This window comes from Geotrypetes seraphini, chromosome 12 (genome assembly GCF_902459505.1).
Source record: "Geotrypetes seraphini chromosome 12, aGeoSer1.1, whole genome shotgun sequence".
NCBI classification, from domain to species: Eukaryota; Metazoa; Chordata; class Amphibia; order Gymnophiona; family Dermophiidae; genus Geotrypetes; species Geotrypetes seraphini.
In genome coordinates, this window is record NC_047095.1 from 3,346,759 (window position 1) to 3,365,566 (window position 18,808).

Consider the following 18,808-nt stretch of genomic DNA (forward strand, 5'->3'; position numbering starts at 1 on the left):
AAGCCGAGTCGAGACCTTGCGCGAGGCTTCCAAAACCTCCCTGACAGACTGAGAAACAGAAACCGAAGTCAAGGGGAAAGGAACCAAGCCGTCAGATGTAAGGACTGAAGATTGGGATGCAACAGGGAACCCCGACTCTGAGACAGCAGAGAGGGAAAAACAGGCAGAAGCAGAGGCTCCCTGACACTGAGTTGAAGGAGCAGGGAGAACCAGTGCTGACGAGGCCAACGAGGTGCAATAAGAATCATAGTGGCTCTGGACGACTTGAGATGAACCAACGTCCTCAAGATCAGAGGGAAAGGAGGAAACGCATAAAGGAACCTCCCTCCCCAGTCGAGAAGAAAGGCATCGGCCTCGAGACGGTCCGGGGAGTACATCCGAGAACAATAGAGGGGCAGTATGTGAGTCTCCGGGGAGGCAAACAGATCCGCCTGAGTAGTCCCCAAGCGGTCAAAAACTTCGTGCAGAACTCGGGAGTTTAGTGACCACTCGTGCGGCTGGAGAAGACGACTGAGTTTGTCGGCCAGACAATTCTTCTCTCCCTGAATGTAAACCGCCCGCAGGAAGATGTTCTGGGAGACCGCCCATTCCCAAAGGCGCAGGGCTTCCCGGCACAGGGGCCAAGAGCCCGTCCCCCCTTGCTTGTTCACATAGTACATTGCCACCTGGTTGTCCGTCCGCACGAGGACTACCTGATCGTGCAGCAGGTGGCAGAAAAATGGCACGAAGCTCCAACACATTGATGTGACAAAGACGGTCCTCTGCTGACCATAGACCTTGAGTCCACAGATCGTCGAGATGAGCCCCCCACGAAGAATCCTTGGTCAGGACCTTGCGATGCGGAGGGACGAGAAAGAGCAAACCCCTGGAAAGATTGGAAGAGTTGGTCCACCAACGGAACGAGCGTCTCAAGGAAGGAGTCACTGTCACAGGAAAGGAGAGCGGGTCCCGATCTTGACGCCACTGGGAGGCCAAGGTCCACTGAGGGAGTCTCAAGTGCAATCGGGCGAACGGTGTGACATGAACCGTCGACACCATGTGGCCAAGTAGAATCATCAGACGGTGCGCTGAGACGGAGCGCTGCAGCAAAATCTGACGGCACAGTCGAAGTAGAGCCTCCACCCTTGGAGGGGAGAGGAACGCAGGAAGGTGAACCGTGTCCAGCATGGCCCCGATAAACTGAAGGGATTGTGCAGGGCACAGCTGCGATTTGGGAAAGTTCACTTCGAACCCCAGACGTTGAAGGAAGATGATAGTCTGTTGGGTCGCTGAGATAACCCCCTCCCTGGATGATGCCTTGATCAGCCAATCGTCCAGGTAGGGAAAGACCTGTAGCCCCTGAGATCTCAGGGCAGCCGCGACTACCACCATGCACTTCGTGAAGACTCGAGGCGACGACGCCAGCCCGAAAGGGAGGACCCGATACTGAAGGTGCAACTCCCCCACCTGGAATCGTAAGAACTTGCGGAAGGCGGGATGCACCGGAACATGAGTATACGCTTCCTTCAAGTCTAGGGAGCACATCCAATCCCCTTCCTCCAACAGAGGGTAGAGAACCGGAAGCGACAACATACGGAACTTCTCTCGGACCAGGAACTTGTTGAGCTTCCGGAGGTCCAAAATGGGGCGTAAGTCCCCGGTCTTCTTTGCACAACCTTCGGCATTTGCAAGGCTGCCACTTGGTCTTCGGTTCATACTTTCATCTCCCACTACTGTCTGGATACGTTGTCCAGAAGCGATGGCCGTTTGGCCAGTCGGTTTTGCATAACCTGTTTTCCTAAATTGCCATCCTCCCACCTGCCCTTTTTTGGTTGGCTTGGAGGTCACCCACATGTGAGAATATCATGCCTGCTTGTCCTGGGATAAAGCACAGTTACTTACCGTAACAGGTGTTATCCAGGGACAGCAGGCATATATTCTCACAACCCGCCCTCCTCCCCGGGGATGGCTTCTTTGCTGGCTATGGAACTGAGGACCACGAGGTGGGGATGCGCACTTTAGTGGGCAAGAAGGCATGCACATGCATGGTGCAGCATAGCAAACTTGAAACTTCAATCAAGTTTGCTTGAAAAGCTGTCCGTGCTGGGGCTCCGTAGATGACGTCACCCACATGTGAGAATATATGCCTGCTGTCCCTGGATAACACCTGTTATGGTAAGTAACTGTGCTTTACCCTCCACTGCTTCACATACAACATTTAGGAGGGGGATTCATCAATGTGTGCTACTGTTAAGATGGGTTATTTTACCACAGGGTCCCATTTTATCCAATGAGAACTTAAGCTAAAATAGCACAACTTGTGGTAAAATAACCCATCTTAACATGCATTGATGATTCCCCTCCTAGATTCTAAGCTCTCTGGGACAGGAAATATCTACTGTACTTATATGTAACTCACTTTGACTTACAACTGAAAAAAAGCATAGCTAAATCCAAAATTCCAGAACAATTAATGAAGTTGTGCTCCTGGCTATACATAAAGATACAAACTGAATCGCAATGTTAGCTCTTGCTCCTGATAATAACAATGGCTTTACAGACATCAATCAATCTATTTTTTTTGTATGTGCACTCATCAGCTTTCATAAATTACTCTAGGTTCCCCCTCATAAAACTAAGCCTCATATCTCTGTTTATACTAAGCATTCACTCCTGAAATACGTATCAGTGAGTCATACGTACTCATTTCACGTGGTTAAACCTTGAAACAATTACTTTATAAATTTTATCTAGCACATTTAAACAGGGATGAAAAATAATCTGACAAAGCAATGGTCCCACAAATTTGTCTAGAGAAAGCAATCTTACAAGTTGTTGTTAAAGATTTTGATTTGCCCAGGTCTACTATCAAAACAGAACAGGAAGTAGCTACAAGGAACATATTTCAATAGTGGATTAAAACTTGTTGTACTGTAGTTAGTATCTTCTTGAAATATGTTGTCCCAAAATGTAAAATTTAAGACCATCTGCAATGTCAAAAACATCCTCAAAACCATAAAAACATATTTTAAATATGCACTACTTGGATGGTCCAATATTCTTCAACATAGTCACAATCTGTGGTAATCCATCAACACACAGTGACAAAACTAATTCAGAAAGCTTTCAAAAGACAAACAGTGCAGACCAGCAGCCCAATTTAATTTTTTGCTGGCTAGCAGTTATTTAGATTACATGAAATATTAACTTTTCATCATGTATGATGGTCACTGTTTGACATACTTTGTACTGTTGTAGCTGTATTGAAGACTAATAACGTTCCCAGATAGGACTAACATTTGCCCTGGGGTCTAACATTTGCTCTGGTTGAACTGGGTGAACTATATTTGCAGGTTGGGGCGTGAGAGTATATTTTTCCAGAAATGCTAAGTCCGTTCCCCGCTGGAAGTCTGTTGCTTGTGGCTGTGGGGATAAGATGCCATGAGACTGAGTTGGCAGCGGAGCAGTAGGTTGTACCAGATTATCTTGAGAATCAGGCATCTGAACTGCTACCAGGGTAACTGGGACACACAAATCAGAAGGTACATTCTGTAACAGAGCTTTGGTTTCTGCTTGGTAAGTTTTGGGTTGCTCCAGGTATTCCTTTGTTTCAGCTGGGTAAGCCTTCTCATCAGATGTGTACTGCACCGGCAATGCAACCAGTTTCTCCTCTGAGGAAATCCCTGCCATTTCTTCTGCAGCCTTAGATCCATGCACATGATCATTGTGATACTTCAGTTTGTCTTTTCTTTTAAATGTTGCACTGCAGTTCTGGCAATTGAAAGGTCGTGCATCAGAATGGATAACCATGTGTTTTGTTAAAGTCTTTTTTATTCTAAAGGACTGATTACAAACTTGACACTTGTAGGGTTTCTCACCTGTTGGAGAAAATATCAAATATCAATTTATTGTATATCATCAAAATACTGACTTGTCCAATTTTTGGCACCATTTCAGTTTTTTATTAATTTAATTTCAAATTTCAGCTAATTCAAAACTGTTGCAAATATGCATATTTTCTTAGCATAAAAGAAAGCTTATATCATTTAATGTTACTGTTTATGTTTAGTGTCTTATTAAGGAAGGGTACAAGCTCAAGTTCTTTCGTCCCTTCCTGAACCTCTTTCTGGACTCTCCAACTGGGAAGCCAGAAAAAGCGGTCAAGCAATGGTACAAAGGCTGCTAGATCTGGAGGCCATAGAGCCCATACCAGAAGACTTGGACTTCAGCAGATACTCAATATACTTCATAGTGACCAAAAGAGGCTCAGAAGAATGGAGGCCAATTCTAGACCCTCAAGACAGTCAATGCAGCCCTCATGTTTCCAGATAGAGATGGCAAGGTTGATAATTGCTTTGGTGGCACCTTGACGGATACCCATCTGCACATTTCCATTTCTCTGGAGCACAGGAAGTTCTGACGATTCCATGTGCTAATTACTTTGAAATATACTAGTTATGCAGATTTATGTTGGAATTCTTTTAACAATCCCGACTGCAATCATTTCACAAAATTATCACGTATGCAAATTCATTCTGCCCGTTAGATTCTTGTCCTTCAGCAGATATGCAAGCTGTACCCATTAAAATTTCAGATAGAACTGTATGACTGGTTATCCTATATGCTGAGGACAGATGAATTTCCATCGAATAAAGGGCATATTTTAATCACTCCTATAATCAAAATTTAAAAGAGTCTACTTTGTTAGTCTCTATTTACAGATCCATAGCAGCTATACTATTTTTTGTAAAATTGATGGGTGTATTTGCGGTTGTTGGATTATCTAGAGCAATTTTTGCTCTTGCATGCTTCACAATCAAGATTTTGCCTTTTATGCAGTACAAAGACAGTTCTAGCCTCACTTTTAGATTATCTATATAATGCTAATGAGGCTCTCTACAAGAATTCTCATGGGAATAGATTGACTACCCACAGGTTCAGGAATAATGTATCTGTCTACTAGAAAGAAGATTACTGAGGTAAGAACCTAATCATTCCATGATTAAAGTTGTGCAACTCACACTTATATAGAATTCATTTTTCTAAACAAACATTTATTAATTTAATGCATATTTCTTAAACTTTACCTGAATGTGTTCTGTAATGCATTTCCAAACTTGATTTTCCTTTAAAAATCTTTTTACACATTTCGCACTGGTGAAATGTGGCTTTATATCTATAAACAGAATGGAAATCAAAGATTATAGCTGTAGGTTAATCAAGCTTACAGTCCTGCAGAGCAAATTGTTTTCATGTTGCTAGAGCTGGTTGTGTTAACATCAGGCTCCTATAGCTCAAATTAACCACCACACTTTTTGTTTACTTACAACTTAAACTTTTACAGGCTTTTATTCAATCTATGTCAAGGCATCAGTCCTCAGCTTTATTTCAAACTTCTTCCAAACGTAGTAGTATTCCGAACAAATCGGAAAAGGAAAACCAGATTTGAAAAAAAATTATTTTAAGTAACACACTTTATCCCAGGACAAGCAGGCAGCATATTCTTAACGTATGGGTGACGTCACCGACGGAGCCCCGGTACGGACACTTTTAACTAGAAAGTTCTAGTTGACCGCACCGCGCATGCGCGGGTGCCTTCCCGCTCGACGGAGGAGAGCGTGGTCCCCAGTTTCTTCGTTTCTACGGAGCGAAGAAGACGCATGTGCTTTCAACGGCTGTTGAAATTTTCTACTTTGCCTTTCCGCTCGCGTAATTTTCTTCCTTTTTTGCTTTTTTCCCTTCGGGTTTCTTTTTCGTCTAAAAAAAAAACAAAAAAAAACAAACAAAAAAATTCTTTAATTTGTCTTTTCCTTTATTTTTCTGGCCGGCCCCGGCGGGGCCTGTTGCCATCATACAGGCCTCCGGGTTTGATTTTGCGGAGGCCGTGTTTCCATTCATGCCCCCTCAGCCGGGTTTTAAGAAGTGCCAGCGGTGTGCACGCCCGATCTCTCTCACTGACCCGCACAATTGGTGCTTACAGTGCCTGGGTCCAGAGCATCGGGCTGACACCTGCACCCGCTGTGCTACTCTTAAAAAACGTACGTTAAAGAATAGGCAGATCCAGCAGAACATCCTTTTTGGCACCGGATCTGCCATGGAGTCTGCCACACCATCGACGGCGCCACTAAAATTGGCACCGACTACCTCCACACCGCCTGATCCTTTCTCGGGGTCAATGGCGTCAGGTAAGCCGGCTAAGAAGCCTTCCACTTCCCTTGAGCGCCCTCCTGCCACGGCGGCGACACCGGTCCTCCCGGCATCCAGCCGACCCCGTAAACGCTCCGCCCCGATTTCGGTGAGTGCCTCGGCATCGGCCTCCTCATCACCGGGGCGTAGAGCAGCACCTATGGTACCGAAAAAGAAAAAAGCGGTACCGGTGCCTCCTCTGGACGACCACATTGCGGCCATACTCCAAACTCAATTACAGGAGCAGCTACAGCAACAACTACAGCACCTGTTGCCAACAATATTGGCCCCGCTCCTTCCGGTACTGGACTGGCCCGAGCCGCGCACCATACCACCGGAGTCGACTCCATCGGTACCATTAAACACGTCCATGCCGGTGCTCGCGGCGGAACCCATCAACCCTCTCGTGCAACTGCACTCTGATGCCGATCCTCTCCGACATCGGGACCGTCGCCAAGCCGACCAAGACCGGCACCGCTCCTCTTCCCCCGGTACCGTCTCCATGCGTTCTGGCAAATCTCTCTCTAAGACTCGCCACGCAGAACCATCCACACCACCGTCCCGTCCTATACACACCGATGTCAGGGACCCGGACCTCTGGGAAGAATCCCAACCCGGTACCGACGATGAGGCTTCTTCAACCGACGAGGAGCCCTCCACAATCGATACCGGTTCCAAGCCTGAACAATCCTCGTTCACCAAATTTCTTCGGGAAATGTCAGCAGCTCTCTCTATCCCATTAGAATCTGACTCTAAGAAGTCACAGGCTTTCTTAGATGCCCTAGACTTCGAGCAACCCCCCAAAGAATTCCTAAAGTTACCCGTCCACGACATCTTACGGGAAACTTTCTACAAGAATTGGGAGAACCCTCTCTCGGTACCGGGGGCCCCTAGAAAACTGGATAGTCTCTACAGGGTCATCCCTATCCCAGGGTTTGACAAACCCCAACTACCCCATGAATCTCTTCTTGTCGAATCCACCTTGAAGAAAACCCAGGGATCCAGTATTTATGCTTCTACCCCTCCTGGCAGAGAGGGCAAAACGATGGATAAATTTGGCAAGCGCCTTTATCAAAATTCAATGCTTGCAAACAGAGCCAATAATTACACCTTTCACTTCTCCTTCTACATGAAGCATCTGGTTCAACAACTCTCTTCATTACAAAAGTATCTTCCTGAACGTAAGGTCCCTCTGTTCCAACAACACATTTCCAGTCTGCTCCAACTCCGCAAATTCATGGTGCGCTCTATTTATGATTCTTTCGAGTTCACCTCTCGAGCTTTGGCCATGGCGGTTGCCATGAGACGTCTGGCTTGGCTGAGAGTTTCCGACCTCGATGTTAACCACCAAGACCGCCTGGCTAACGCACCTTGTCTTGGTGATGAACTTTTCGGAGAGTCCCTAGACTCCACCACCCAGAAACTCTCTGCTCACGAGACCAGGTGGGATACTCTCATCAAACCAAAGAAGAAGACTCCGCCTGCTCGCCCCTATAGACAGCAGTCTTCATACCAACGCAGATTCTCAGCCAGACCTCTTCATCCACCTCCGCAACAACCTCGCCGACCTCGTCAGCAACAGCAAACTCAGGCTCGCTCCCAATCTCATCAACCTGCCAAACCTCTCCCTCAGTCAAAACCTTCTCAGCCCTTTTGACTCCTTTCTCCAGGGCATAGCCAGTCTCTCACCAGCGTTACCTCTTCCTCAACCTATCGGAGGACGCCTGCAACTTTTTCTCAGCCGTTGGGAGGTCATCACGTCAGACCAGTGGGTCCTTACCATCATTCGCCACGGCTACTCTCTCAACTTCCAGACTCTTCCACCAGACAATCCTCCCGTAGAGTCTGCTTCTCACTCCTCTCAAACCCTCCTCCTTCTCAAGGAGGTTCAATCCCTCCTTCTTCTCAATGCCATCGAAGAAGTCCCCCAAGACCAAAGGGGTCAGGGATTCTACTCCCGCTACTTCCTGGTACCCAAGAAGACAGGAGACCTACGTCCCATCCTCGATCTCAGGGACCTCAATAAGTGTCTGGTCAAGGAGAAGTTCAGAATGCTCTCCCTGGCCACGCTTTACCCTCTTCTCTCTCAACACGACTGGCTATGTTCCCTAGACCTCAAGGAGGCCTACACTCACATTCCAATCAATCAGACTTCACGTCGCTACCTCCGGTTTCAGATACAGCACCATCACTACCAGTACAAAGTGCTACCCTTTGGCCTCGCATCATTGCCCAGGGTGTTCACCGAGTGCCTTATTGTGGTGGCGGCCTTCCTCAGGTCTCACAACCTCCAGGTGTTCCCCTACTTGGACTATTGGTTGGTGAAAGCACCTAAGTCTCCGCTTGTGCTACAAGCCACTCAACACACCATCTCTTTCCTCCATCTTCTGGGGTTCGAGATCAACTACCCCAAGTCGCATCTGCTTCCCACACAGCGACTTCAGTTCATTGGAGCAGTTCTCGACACCACTCTGATGAGGGCATTTCTCCCCTCCGACCGTCAACAGACCCTGCTCCATCTTTGCCGCCAGATGCTCCTTCATCACTCCATCCCTGCTCGGCTGATGATGAGTCCTCCTGGGCCACATGGCTTCCACGGTCCATGTGCTCCCTCTGGCACGACTCCACCTCAGAACACCTCAGTGGGCTCTAGCCAACCAATGGTCTCAGACCACGGACCTTCTTTCTCATCCCATCTGTGTGACATCGTCTCTTCAGCGATCTCTTCAATGGTGGTTGAACTCCTCCAATCTTTCCAGGGGTCTGCTTTTTCATCTACCCCCTCACTCCATGGTCATCACCACGGATGCCTCCCCCTACGCACGGGGAGCCCACCTGGGAGAACTTCGCACACAGGGTCTCTGGACCCCTCAGGAACGTCAACATCATATCAACTTCCTGGAACTCAGGGCCATGTTCTATGCATTCAAAGCTTTCCAACACCTTCTCTACCCTCAAGTTCTTCTCCTGTGCACAGACAACCAAGTCGCCATGTATTACATAAACAAGCAAGGCGGCACCGGTTCTCCCCTCCTCTGTCAGGAGGCCATCCGCATCTGGACCTGGGCCACGGCCCGCAATCTCTTCCTCAAGGCTGTCTACATCCAGGGCGAACAGAACTCCCTGGCCAACAATCTCAGCCGCATCCTTCAACCTCACGAGTGGACTCTGGATCCGACCACACTCCACTCCATCTTCGATCGGTGGGGCACTCCTCAGGTGGACCTCTTTGCAGCTCCTCACAACCATCAACTGCCCCTTTTCTGTTCCAGATTCTACTCTCCTCATCGTCTGGCCCCGGATGCGTTCCTGCTCAACTGGACGGGTCGGTTTCTCTATGCCTTCCCTCCACTTCCTCTGATGTTGCGGACGTTGTTCAAACTCCGCAGAGACAATGCCACCATGATTCTCATCGCTCCTCGGTGGCCTCGCCAACACTGGTTCTCTCTCCTGCTCCAGCTCAGCTCCAGGGAGCCCATTCCTCTTCCTGTGTTTCCTACTCTACTTACGCAGCAGCATCAGTCTCTACTACATCCCAATCTGTCCTTGCTCCACCTGACAGCTTGGTTTCTCTCAGGCTGACCTCTCCACAGAATCTGTCTCAGCCTGTCCGTCGCATTTTGGATGCCTCCAGGAAACCGGCCACCCTCCAATGTTACCATCAGAAGTGGATCAGGTTCTCCTCTTGGTGTCTACTGCATCACCACGATCCCACCTCATTGGCGGTGGAAACTGTACTGGACTATTTGCTCTCTCTGTCCGACGCTGGCCTCAAGTCTACCTCCATCAGAGTCCACCTCAGTGCCATCACTGCGTTCCATGAGCCTATCCTCGGAAAACCTCTTACGGCTCATCCCCTGGTTTCCCGGTTCATGAGAGGCCTCTTCAATGTCAAACCACCTCTGAAGCCTCCTCCAGTCGTCTGGGACCTGAATGTGGTTTTGTCAACCCTCATGAAACCTCCGTTTGAGCCTCTTGCCACTACTTCACTCAAATTTCTGACATGGAAGGTGCTTTTCCTCATTGCCATCACCTCTGCCAGGAGGGTTAGTGAGCTGCATGCACTGGTTGCCGACCCACCTTTCACTGTTTTTCACCATGACAAGGTGGTTCTGCGCACCCATCCTAAGTTCCTTCCCAAGGTGGTCTCGGACTTTCACCTCAACCAGTCCATTGTTTTGCCTGTCTTTTTTCCCAAACCCCACTCTCATCCTGGGGAACAGGCGCTGCATACGCTGGACTGTAAGCGTGCCCTTGCTTACTATCTTGATCGCACCAGGGCTCACCGCTCATCCCCTCAGCTCTTTCTATCTTTCGACCCTAACCGTTTAGGTCGCCCTGTCTCTAAACGGACGCTTTCTAACTGGCTTGCTGCCTGCATTGCCTTCTGTTATGCTCGGGCCGGTCTCTCACTGGAAGGTGCTGTCACGGCCCACAGAGTCAGAGCTATGGCTGCTTCCGTGGCTTTCCTCCGTTCCACGCCCATTGAGGAAATCTGCAAGGCTGCCACTTGGTCCTCAGTTCACACGTTCACTACTCACTACTGTCTGGATGCCTTCTCCAGACGGGATGGACTCTTCGGCCAATCTGTGTTACAAAATTTATTTTCCTAATGGCCAACCATCCCTCCTCCCCCTCTGTTAGCTTGGAGGTCACCCATACGTTAAGAATATGCTGCCTGCTTGTCCTGGGATAAAGCACAGTTACTTACCGTAACAGGTGTTATCCAGGGACAGCAGGCAGATATTCTTAGGACCCGCCTTCCTCCCCGGGTTGGCTTCTTAGCTGGCTTATCTTAACTGGGGACCACGCTCTCCTCCGTCGAGCGGGAAGGCACCCGCGCATGCGCGGTGCGGTCAACTAGAACTTTCTAGTTAAAAGTGTCCGTACCGGGGCTCCGTCGGTGACGTCACCCATACGTTAAGAATATCTGCCTGCTGTCCCTGGATAACACCTGTTACGGTAAGTAACTGTGCTTTCTAGCTAACCCAACTAAATAAACATCCAAATCAACAAATACTCCAACAGCAGTTGAACTGGCAACCTTTTTCATAACAAAAGTAGACCACATCAGAACTGACACTAAGGAAATGCAACAAACTGCATAGAAATACTAGGAAATAGCACAAAAACAAAAAGAGAGAAGCTCTCCACAAACAAAATGCTCAGCAGATAGGTACTGGGAGGAATTCTCCCCAATCACAGAAACAGAGTTAATAAAATTACTACCCAAATCTCAATATTCATTAGATGTCTGCCCAATTTTCCTAAAATACTACATCTATCTATTAGACTAAACGACTCACTAGAAGAAGGAATATTTCCTAAACACCTAGGAAAAATCATTCTAACACCCATCCCAAAAGATCAAAAAGGAGAAATGAACAATGTCAAGAATTACAGACCAGTAGCTTCAATCCCACTCCATGTCAACCTATTAGAAAGTGTGTTAACAAATCAAATCGCACACTACCTAGAACACAACAAACTACTACACACCACAAAATCAGGTTTCAGAAAACACTATAGCACTAAAACACTATTCAATCCCTAACATCCAAGATTAGAACACGCATGAGCACTGGATAACAAGTCTTTGTACTACAGTTCTACTTAGCCAGTGCATTTGATGTGTTAGACCATCAACTCCTATTACTGATCCTAAACTTCCTAGGGATAAGTGGTAAAGGATTCCTAACAAACAGAATATACAGCATAAAAATGGTCAGTATCAAGCGGAGTACCCAAGGCTCACCACTCTTCCCAATACTGATGTCAACATTAGGATACTTAACATAAGAGTTGCCATACTGGGACAGACCGAAGGTCTGTCAAGCCCAGGATCCTGTTTCCAACAGTGGCCAACCCAGGTCCCAAGTACCTGGTATAAACCCAAAGAGTAGCAACATTCCAGAGCTGAGTTTGTGATGTCATAATGCCTCATTCCACCAATGCCTAAGAGTCAACCTCATCTGTGATGTCACAATGCCTTGGATTGTCCTATACTTGGCTCATATAAGAATTACCATACTGGGACAGACCAAATCTCCATCAAGCCCAGTATCCTGTTTCCAACAGCAGCCAACCCAGGTCCCAAGAATCCAGCTAGATCCTAAGTAGTAAAACTGACTTATGCTGCTTATCCTAGGAATAAGCAGTGGATTTCCCCCAAGCCATCTCAATAATAGCCTATGGACTTCTCTTTTAGGAAATTATCCAAACCTTTTTAAAACAAGACCTCACTACTTCCCTATGCAGATGATATTACAATATGCATTCCTTTCTACAATAAAGAAAACATGATCATCAAATCAGTAGAAGAAGTCACTCGTCTAGTTGTCGACTGGGCTGACAACATGAAACAAATTAAATAAAGAAAAAAAATTTTTTTTACTAAGCCCATCCAGAATCACCAACAACGACACTCAAATAATACTGTTTAACGCTCTATTGAAACTGGAATCAGAACTGAGAATCCTAGGGAGGCACAAATGCGAAAATATTCACAACATTGAAAAATATGAGACAAATCCAACATTGCTTTTCCAAAGATAACTTTCAGATCTTGATTCAGTCACTGGTACTATCCCAACTACATTATTGCAATGTCATTTATGTAGGATGCAAAAAAAAATATACAGAAAAAAATACAAACCATTTAAAATGTAGCAGCCAGACTTACTTTCTCAGCGACTAAATATGACAAAGTGACACCCCTGTATCTTGAGCTACACTAGCTCACCTTCAAAGCAAGGTGTATTTTTAAACTATGTACACTATCAATTTAATCTTCCATGGTTAAACACCAGACTACATGTTGAATTTAATTGAAATACCACCCAAAGCCAAATATAAATTGATCAGCAACCATGTAAGAATAAGGTTCCCAAATCCTAGAGAATCAAATACAAAATGATTCAATCTACAACCTTCCCATACCAGGCAGCAAAATGGTGGAATCCTTTACCAGTACAATTAAGGTACACCCCCTCCTTCCTAAACTTTTGTAAAGTCCTAAAAACCTATTTGGAAAATACCTTAACCCCCTCCCCTCACAAACAACAGGCTACAACCACAAGAAACCAAACAAGACACAAATCACCTCTCCTATCTCGATAGATGACCAAGCTACCTACAAACCGGGAAAGAGACACCCATACCAGAACCCATAATATCAAGACACCACCACCAGAAGCAGCCAATCTTCTCTTCAAACCATATGAAAATCATACATGAACACAAACCAAGTAATCTTTCTCATGAACCCAAATGAAATGTAATCCCTAGATATGACCAGGCTCTTCTAAATTGTAAATTGCATTGAACAATTCTAGGGCATATTAGCAATCCATAAACACTAATGTAACAATCTCGCTTCCATTTCTGGTAGAAGCAAATTAAGAGGGTTTTTTTTTCCATTTTTATAGAGGGTACCTGTGATTTATTTTAACTTCCTAATTCTTTTTGTGAATTTTTAGCTAAGTTGAAACGATTTGAGTACCGTTCACAAAAATTAGTAGGAAGTTAAAATAAATCACAGCTACCTATTAGTATGTTTATTTGAGAATATAAGAGGTAGTGTTTAGACTGAGTTATCCTTTTAGTCAGATTATTATAAAGGGACCATAGAGGCAACATGTACTTCCTTTAATGGTGTTTAACTTCAACAGAAAAGAACTCATACAAAACGTCATGGGATTTTTTGGCATCTGCAAAGAAAACAGGAAACAAAGAACCCAGCAATGAAAAGATGAGGACAAACCAGCCTTGGCAGAGAGTGAAAACATCTACACAACTTAAAGCTTTCCAAAATAAGAACATTTGGCAAATCTACTTACTTTTGCCACACCTTTTCTCCTAAGTGAACACTCTTGTAATGAACAGTGAGATGGTCCCTGCGTCCAAAACATTTTCCACATTCTTCACATTGATGTGCTTTTTCACCTTTGGGGAATGGTAGAGATCAGTACACTATGATTAGCTTAAATGGAAACAGTTTCATTTCAACACTGCTATCACTAAACTGTTTAATGAAAGTTTCTATTTCTGTGACATAAGGCAACTTACTGTTTCTGAGAAATTATCTATTCAGAGTTTTGTCAAATCCTATTTGGGACGTCAATGAGAATAAAAAGTCAAATTTCATCAAATAATAATAAACTTTTATTAATAATGACAGGAGTCGCCATTCAACATATCACCAGAAATTGGAAATATTACACAAGACTTAATTACACCTTCTGGTGAAATTCGTTGTGCCATATATACAAAATGGAAAGAATAATTGCCATACAAAAAGGGAATTATATTAATTTTAAAAAGATTTTGGGGCCATTGACAACTTATTGTAATGATTAGACGCCTTTTTACATTGAGGCCCTGATTCTCCAAAGTGCATCCCGATTTTAGGCATCCTACAGCTTTCTAATCAGCCAATCGGGATGCACGTTTTTTTTTAAAAAATGCTCCCCAGGCAAGCCTGAAGGCACCTCCGGGAGCCTAGGGAGACCCGCAAGATGCCTAAGCTCGTCTAAGGGCCTTAGGCTGAACTTAGGCGGCCCTACGCGTCTCCCTAGTAGAGGAGAAGCTTAAAATGTAGGCCAGCAAAATGCTGGCCTACATTGTAAGTAGACGCGGCTGCTATACTTATTGCGGCAAGGGATCTCTCTGCCGCTATAAGTATAGCGGGCCGCGGCCCCCTGACCAGGAGGGTGCCCAAACCCTCTGCCCGAAGATGCCCCCCCCCCCCCGACACTACCGACCGCCCCCCCGACACTACCGATCCCCCCCCCCGACAATATCGATAGCTGGCAGGAGGGTGCCCAATCCCTCCTGCCCGAAGATGCACCCCCCCGGCGCTAACCCCCCAAACCTCCACTCCACCAAACCTGTTCTTAGAAGGGTCTTGCACGTCTTGAGCCGGCAGGCACGCCTCGTCGAAATGAAGCGGGCCCGCCCCTTCCCGGCCCATCCCGCCGAAGCCTAAGGCCTGATTGGCCCAGGCTCTAGAAGCCTGGACCAATCAGGCCTTAGGCATAGCGGGTCCGCCCATCCCCACTTAATCTAAGGCCTGATTGGCCAATCAGACCTTAGACTTAGTGGGGATGGGCGGACCTGCTATGCCTAAGGCCTGATTGGTCCAGGCTTCTAGAGCCTGGGCCAATCAGGCCTTAGGCTTCGGCGGGATGGGCCGGGAAGGGGCGGGCCCGCTTCATTTCGACGAGGCGTGCCTGCCGGCTCAAGATGTGCAAGACCCATCTAAGAACAGGTTTGGTGGAGTGGAGGTTTGGGGGTTGTTAGCACCGGGGAGGGGGGTGCGTCTTCGGGCAGGATGGATTGGGCACCCTCCTGCCAGCTATCGATATTGTCGGGGGGAGGGGGGGAGATCGGTAATGTCGGGGGGGCGGTCGGTAGTGGGGGGGTGCGTCTTCGGGCAGAGGGTTTGGGCACCCTCCTGGTCAGGGGGCCGCGGCCCGCTATACTTATAGCGGCAGAGAGATCCCTTGCCGCGATAATTGTAGCGGGCCGTGTCTAATCTAACCCGTTTCTCTAACCCGCGTCTGTAATATGGACGCCGGTTACAGAATCGGGGTTTAGTTTAGGCCGATTCTGAATAGGACGCCTCTCCCGGGCGTCCTATTCAGAATCAGGGCCTAGGTGTCTTGCGGGCCTCGCCTTCAATATAGGCGGCCTGCCTGGGGAGCATTTTTTTAAAAAAACGTGCATCCCGATTGGCTGATTAGACAGCTGTAGGACGCCTACAGCTGCCTAAAATCGGGACGCACTTTTAGAGAATCAGGCCCTGAGAGTATAACTATAATTATGGGAGGGGGTGGTATATAGTTATAATATAGGTTGAATCAATATCTATGAATATGGCACATGTATGTTATTTTTTTGATTGCAATATTTGTGAAAAGGGTGGGTGGGGGAGGGAGATAATTTATGTATTTAAGATGACAACAGAAAGAATTTCAAGTGATGTGTATGATTCAATTGATGTAATATTGTGTACTTGATGGAAGATGAAAAATGAATAAAGAATTGGAGAAAAAAAAAAAAAAAGCATTGAACATGCATTTCACCCAACTGAAGATTTTAAAAATCTTGGGCTTGCCCATGTGCGGGTGATTTCAAAAGAAGGCACGTACAATTAAAAAAAGTGCCTATTTTATAAAATGGGCTCTCAGAATTATCATAAATAGTACATAAATGCACTCACACAGATTTATGCCTGCTCCAATGCAGGGGGTTGTGGGGTGCGCATGCTCTAGGTATGTATTTATATATTCTAATATATGTACGTATATCATAATTCCGCCCAACCTATGCCCTGAGAACACCAATGAACACATGTAAAATAAGTACAATTTTTAAGCGCACCTACTTATATATGCATACTGCCACACACTTTTAAAATAGCCATTCTTCATGTGAAAACATACTTTACACATGAAAAATGTTTTATGAAATCACTCCCTTAAAAACTGGGGTTTTCCTTCTATGTCTTCATTCTGAATTAAGTGTCCTCTTCCCTTCCCGCTACATTCTCTACTCAAGACTTTTATAGTAAATGTATAAGCTTCATCATTCCAAAGATAAATCATACTTCAATCCTATGCAAATCTTGCAGGTCATAGGAGCTCAGATACCAGACATTTCTCTCCTCTGCTACATTGCCATGATCCAAGTTCAGATTATTCAAAGTATTATAAACCTGCTCTAAGAAAGCAATACAGTGTTCCCCCGGTCATTTGCGGTATTCTCCGACCGGGACTTCCTGTGCTAAAGTCAGGCTTCACCAATCAGGAACTGCGTGTCAAAGCAGCTCCTGATTGGTGAAGCCTAACTTTAGTGCAGGAAGAGGCAGTCAGAGCATACCGCGAGTGATTTCACTCACTCGCCGGCGCTCCAGCTGCCCTATCCTGCCTCCCCAGGCGAAAAAACGTATTTACAGTTTTTCAATATTCGTGGGGGTTCCATTCCAGGAACCCCCATGAATATCAGGGGAGTACTGTATTGCAATGACCACAATAATTTCTTTATGCTTTTGGCCACATGGCAGCAAAAATAATGTAGTCTCTGCATGGTGACTCAGGACACAGAGGAACCATACACAATCACTATCCAAGAAGATAAATATTACAGAATCTGTGCATAAAGCTCTTCACTGCTTGTTGGATGATTCCATACTCCTCTATAGCAGACATTTTCCCAGGACAAGCAGGCAGGTATTCTCACTAGTGGGTGATGTCATCCGACAGAGCCCCGATATGGACATCTTGCAAGCATGTCTTGCTTGAAGAAACTCAGAAGTTTCGAGATGCCCGCACCGCGCATGCGCCAGTGCCTTCCCGCTCGGTGCTCCGGGCGTGTCTCCTCAGTTCTTTTTCTTCCGCGGAGCTGAGAAGTCTATCTTCAATTTGCGCCATTGAATCTTTTTTTTTTTTGCCTTCTATTTTGCCGTGGGTTGAGTTCTTTTGGCTCTCCTGTGCATTTATTTCTTTCTTTGATTTCTTTTTTCAAAAAAAAAAAAAAATTTTTCCTTCCGATACCGGGTCGGCCGCGTGGCTGGGGCCCCGCGCCTTCGACCTTGCGGCGGAGCTTTTCCGGCCTATGTCCCGGCCAATTACCGGTTTTAAAAAGTGTAGCAAGTGCAAGCGCGCGATTTCGCTCACGGACCCTCATCGACGCTGCTTACAGTGTCTGGGACCGGATCACTTCCTGAAATCGTGCCAGCTTTGCTCCACTTTGACGGCGAGAGCGTTTAAGCGCCGCTGTCTGCTGTGGGAGTCCATGTTCAAGATGGAAGCTTCATCGGATCCTGCAGCTTCGACATCGACATCGACGGGTGCTTCGACTCCTTCCGTGAAGCCCTCTGCCTCCCCGGCTGCTTCGGGCCTCCTGAAACCGGCATCGTTCACACCGGTTTCGGCCCCGGCGCCGGTGCCTTCCTCCGTCTCCTCGGAGCAGGTATCGACCCCGACAGTTCCACCGGTGGTGCTCAAGGTGCCGAAGACTGGCAAGCAGAAGCACGCAGCACCGAAGGAGTGCGGAGACCGTGCGGAAGGGCCCCCTTTTGGTGCGGATCCCTCCATATCGGCTTCGTTGCGGTCCCTTCTGGAGGCTCAGTTCGTGGAGCTCATGCAGACCATGGGGCCTCAGCTGATTGCCACCATCCAGGGTGACCTTCCAGCTTCGGCTTTGAGGGGTGGACCGCCCCCTCCTCCTCCTCCTCGCCGCACGACCTCGTTGCTCGGCGAGGAGGAGCGGCGAGCGGTGTCCGGGTCCTCAAGGAGGTCCTCCGTTAGCGCTGTACCTCCTTTGGAACCGATTCCCTCGAGGAGGGCCTCCCTTAGTGATATGCCTCCCTTGGAGCCCATCCCCTCGAGGAAAGCCTCGTTTAGTGACCTGCCTCCCTTGGAACCGATTACTCCGCCCCATGACTCAGTGTAGCGTCCACCTTTGGGGCCACCCAGTCCTGGGCATAGCAGGAAGCAGGACGAGTTCTTCCGAACCCCCTATCAAACCTGGGAGGCGTCGGGGGAGGCGCCGACTCTTCCGCCTCTGCGATCGACGGCATCGAGTCCAATCTGCTCCCTGGCGGCGTCTGAACCAGTTTCTCACAGGCGGGCTCGATCCC

General features: G+C 47.1%; 1 protein-coding gene across 1 annotated transcript in view; it reads right to left on the bottom strand.

Moving 5' to 3' along the window:
* Positions 1–2,078: 2,078 nt before the first annotated feature.
* Positions 2,079–18,808, bottom strand: part of ZBTB41 (zinc finger and BTB domain containing 41) — a 59,188-nt gene continuing 42,458 nt past the window's right edge. The window contains 4 exon segments of the mRNA XM_033916609.1: positions 2,079–3,271; positions 3,274–3,857; positions 5,067–5,155; positions 14,004–14,109. Of these exon segments, the coding sequence (XP_033772500.1) occupies positions 3,194–3,271; positions 3,274–3,857; positions 5,067–5,155; positions 14,004–14,109 (857 nt within the window). The 3' untranslated portion in view covers positions 2,079–3,193.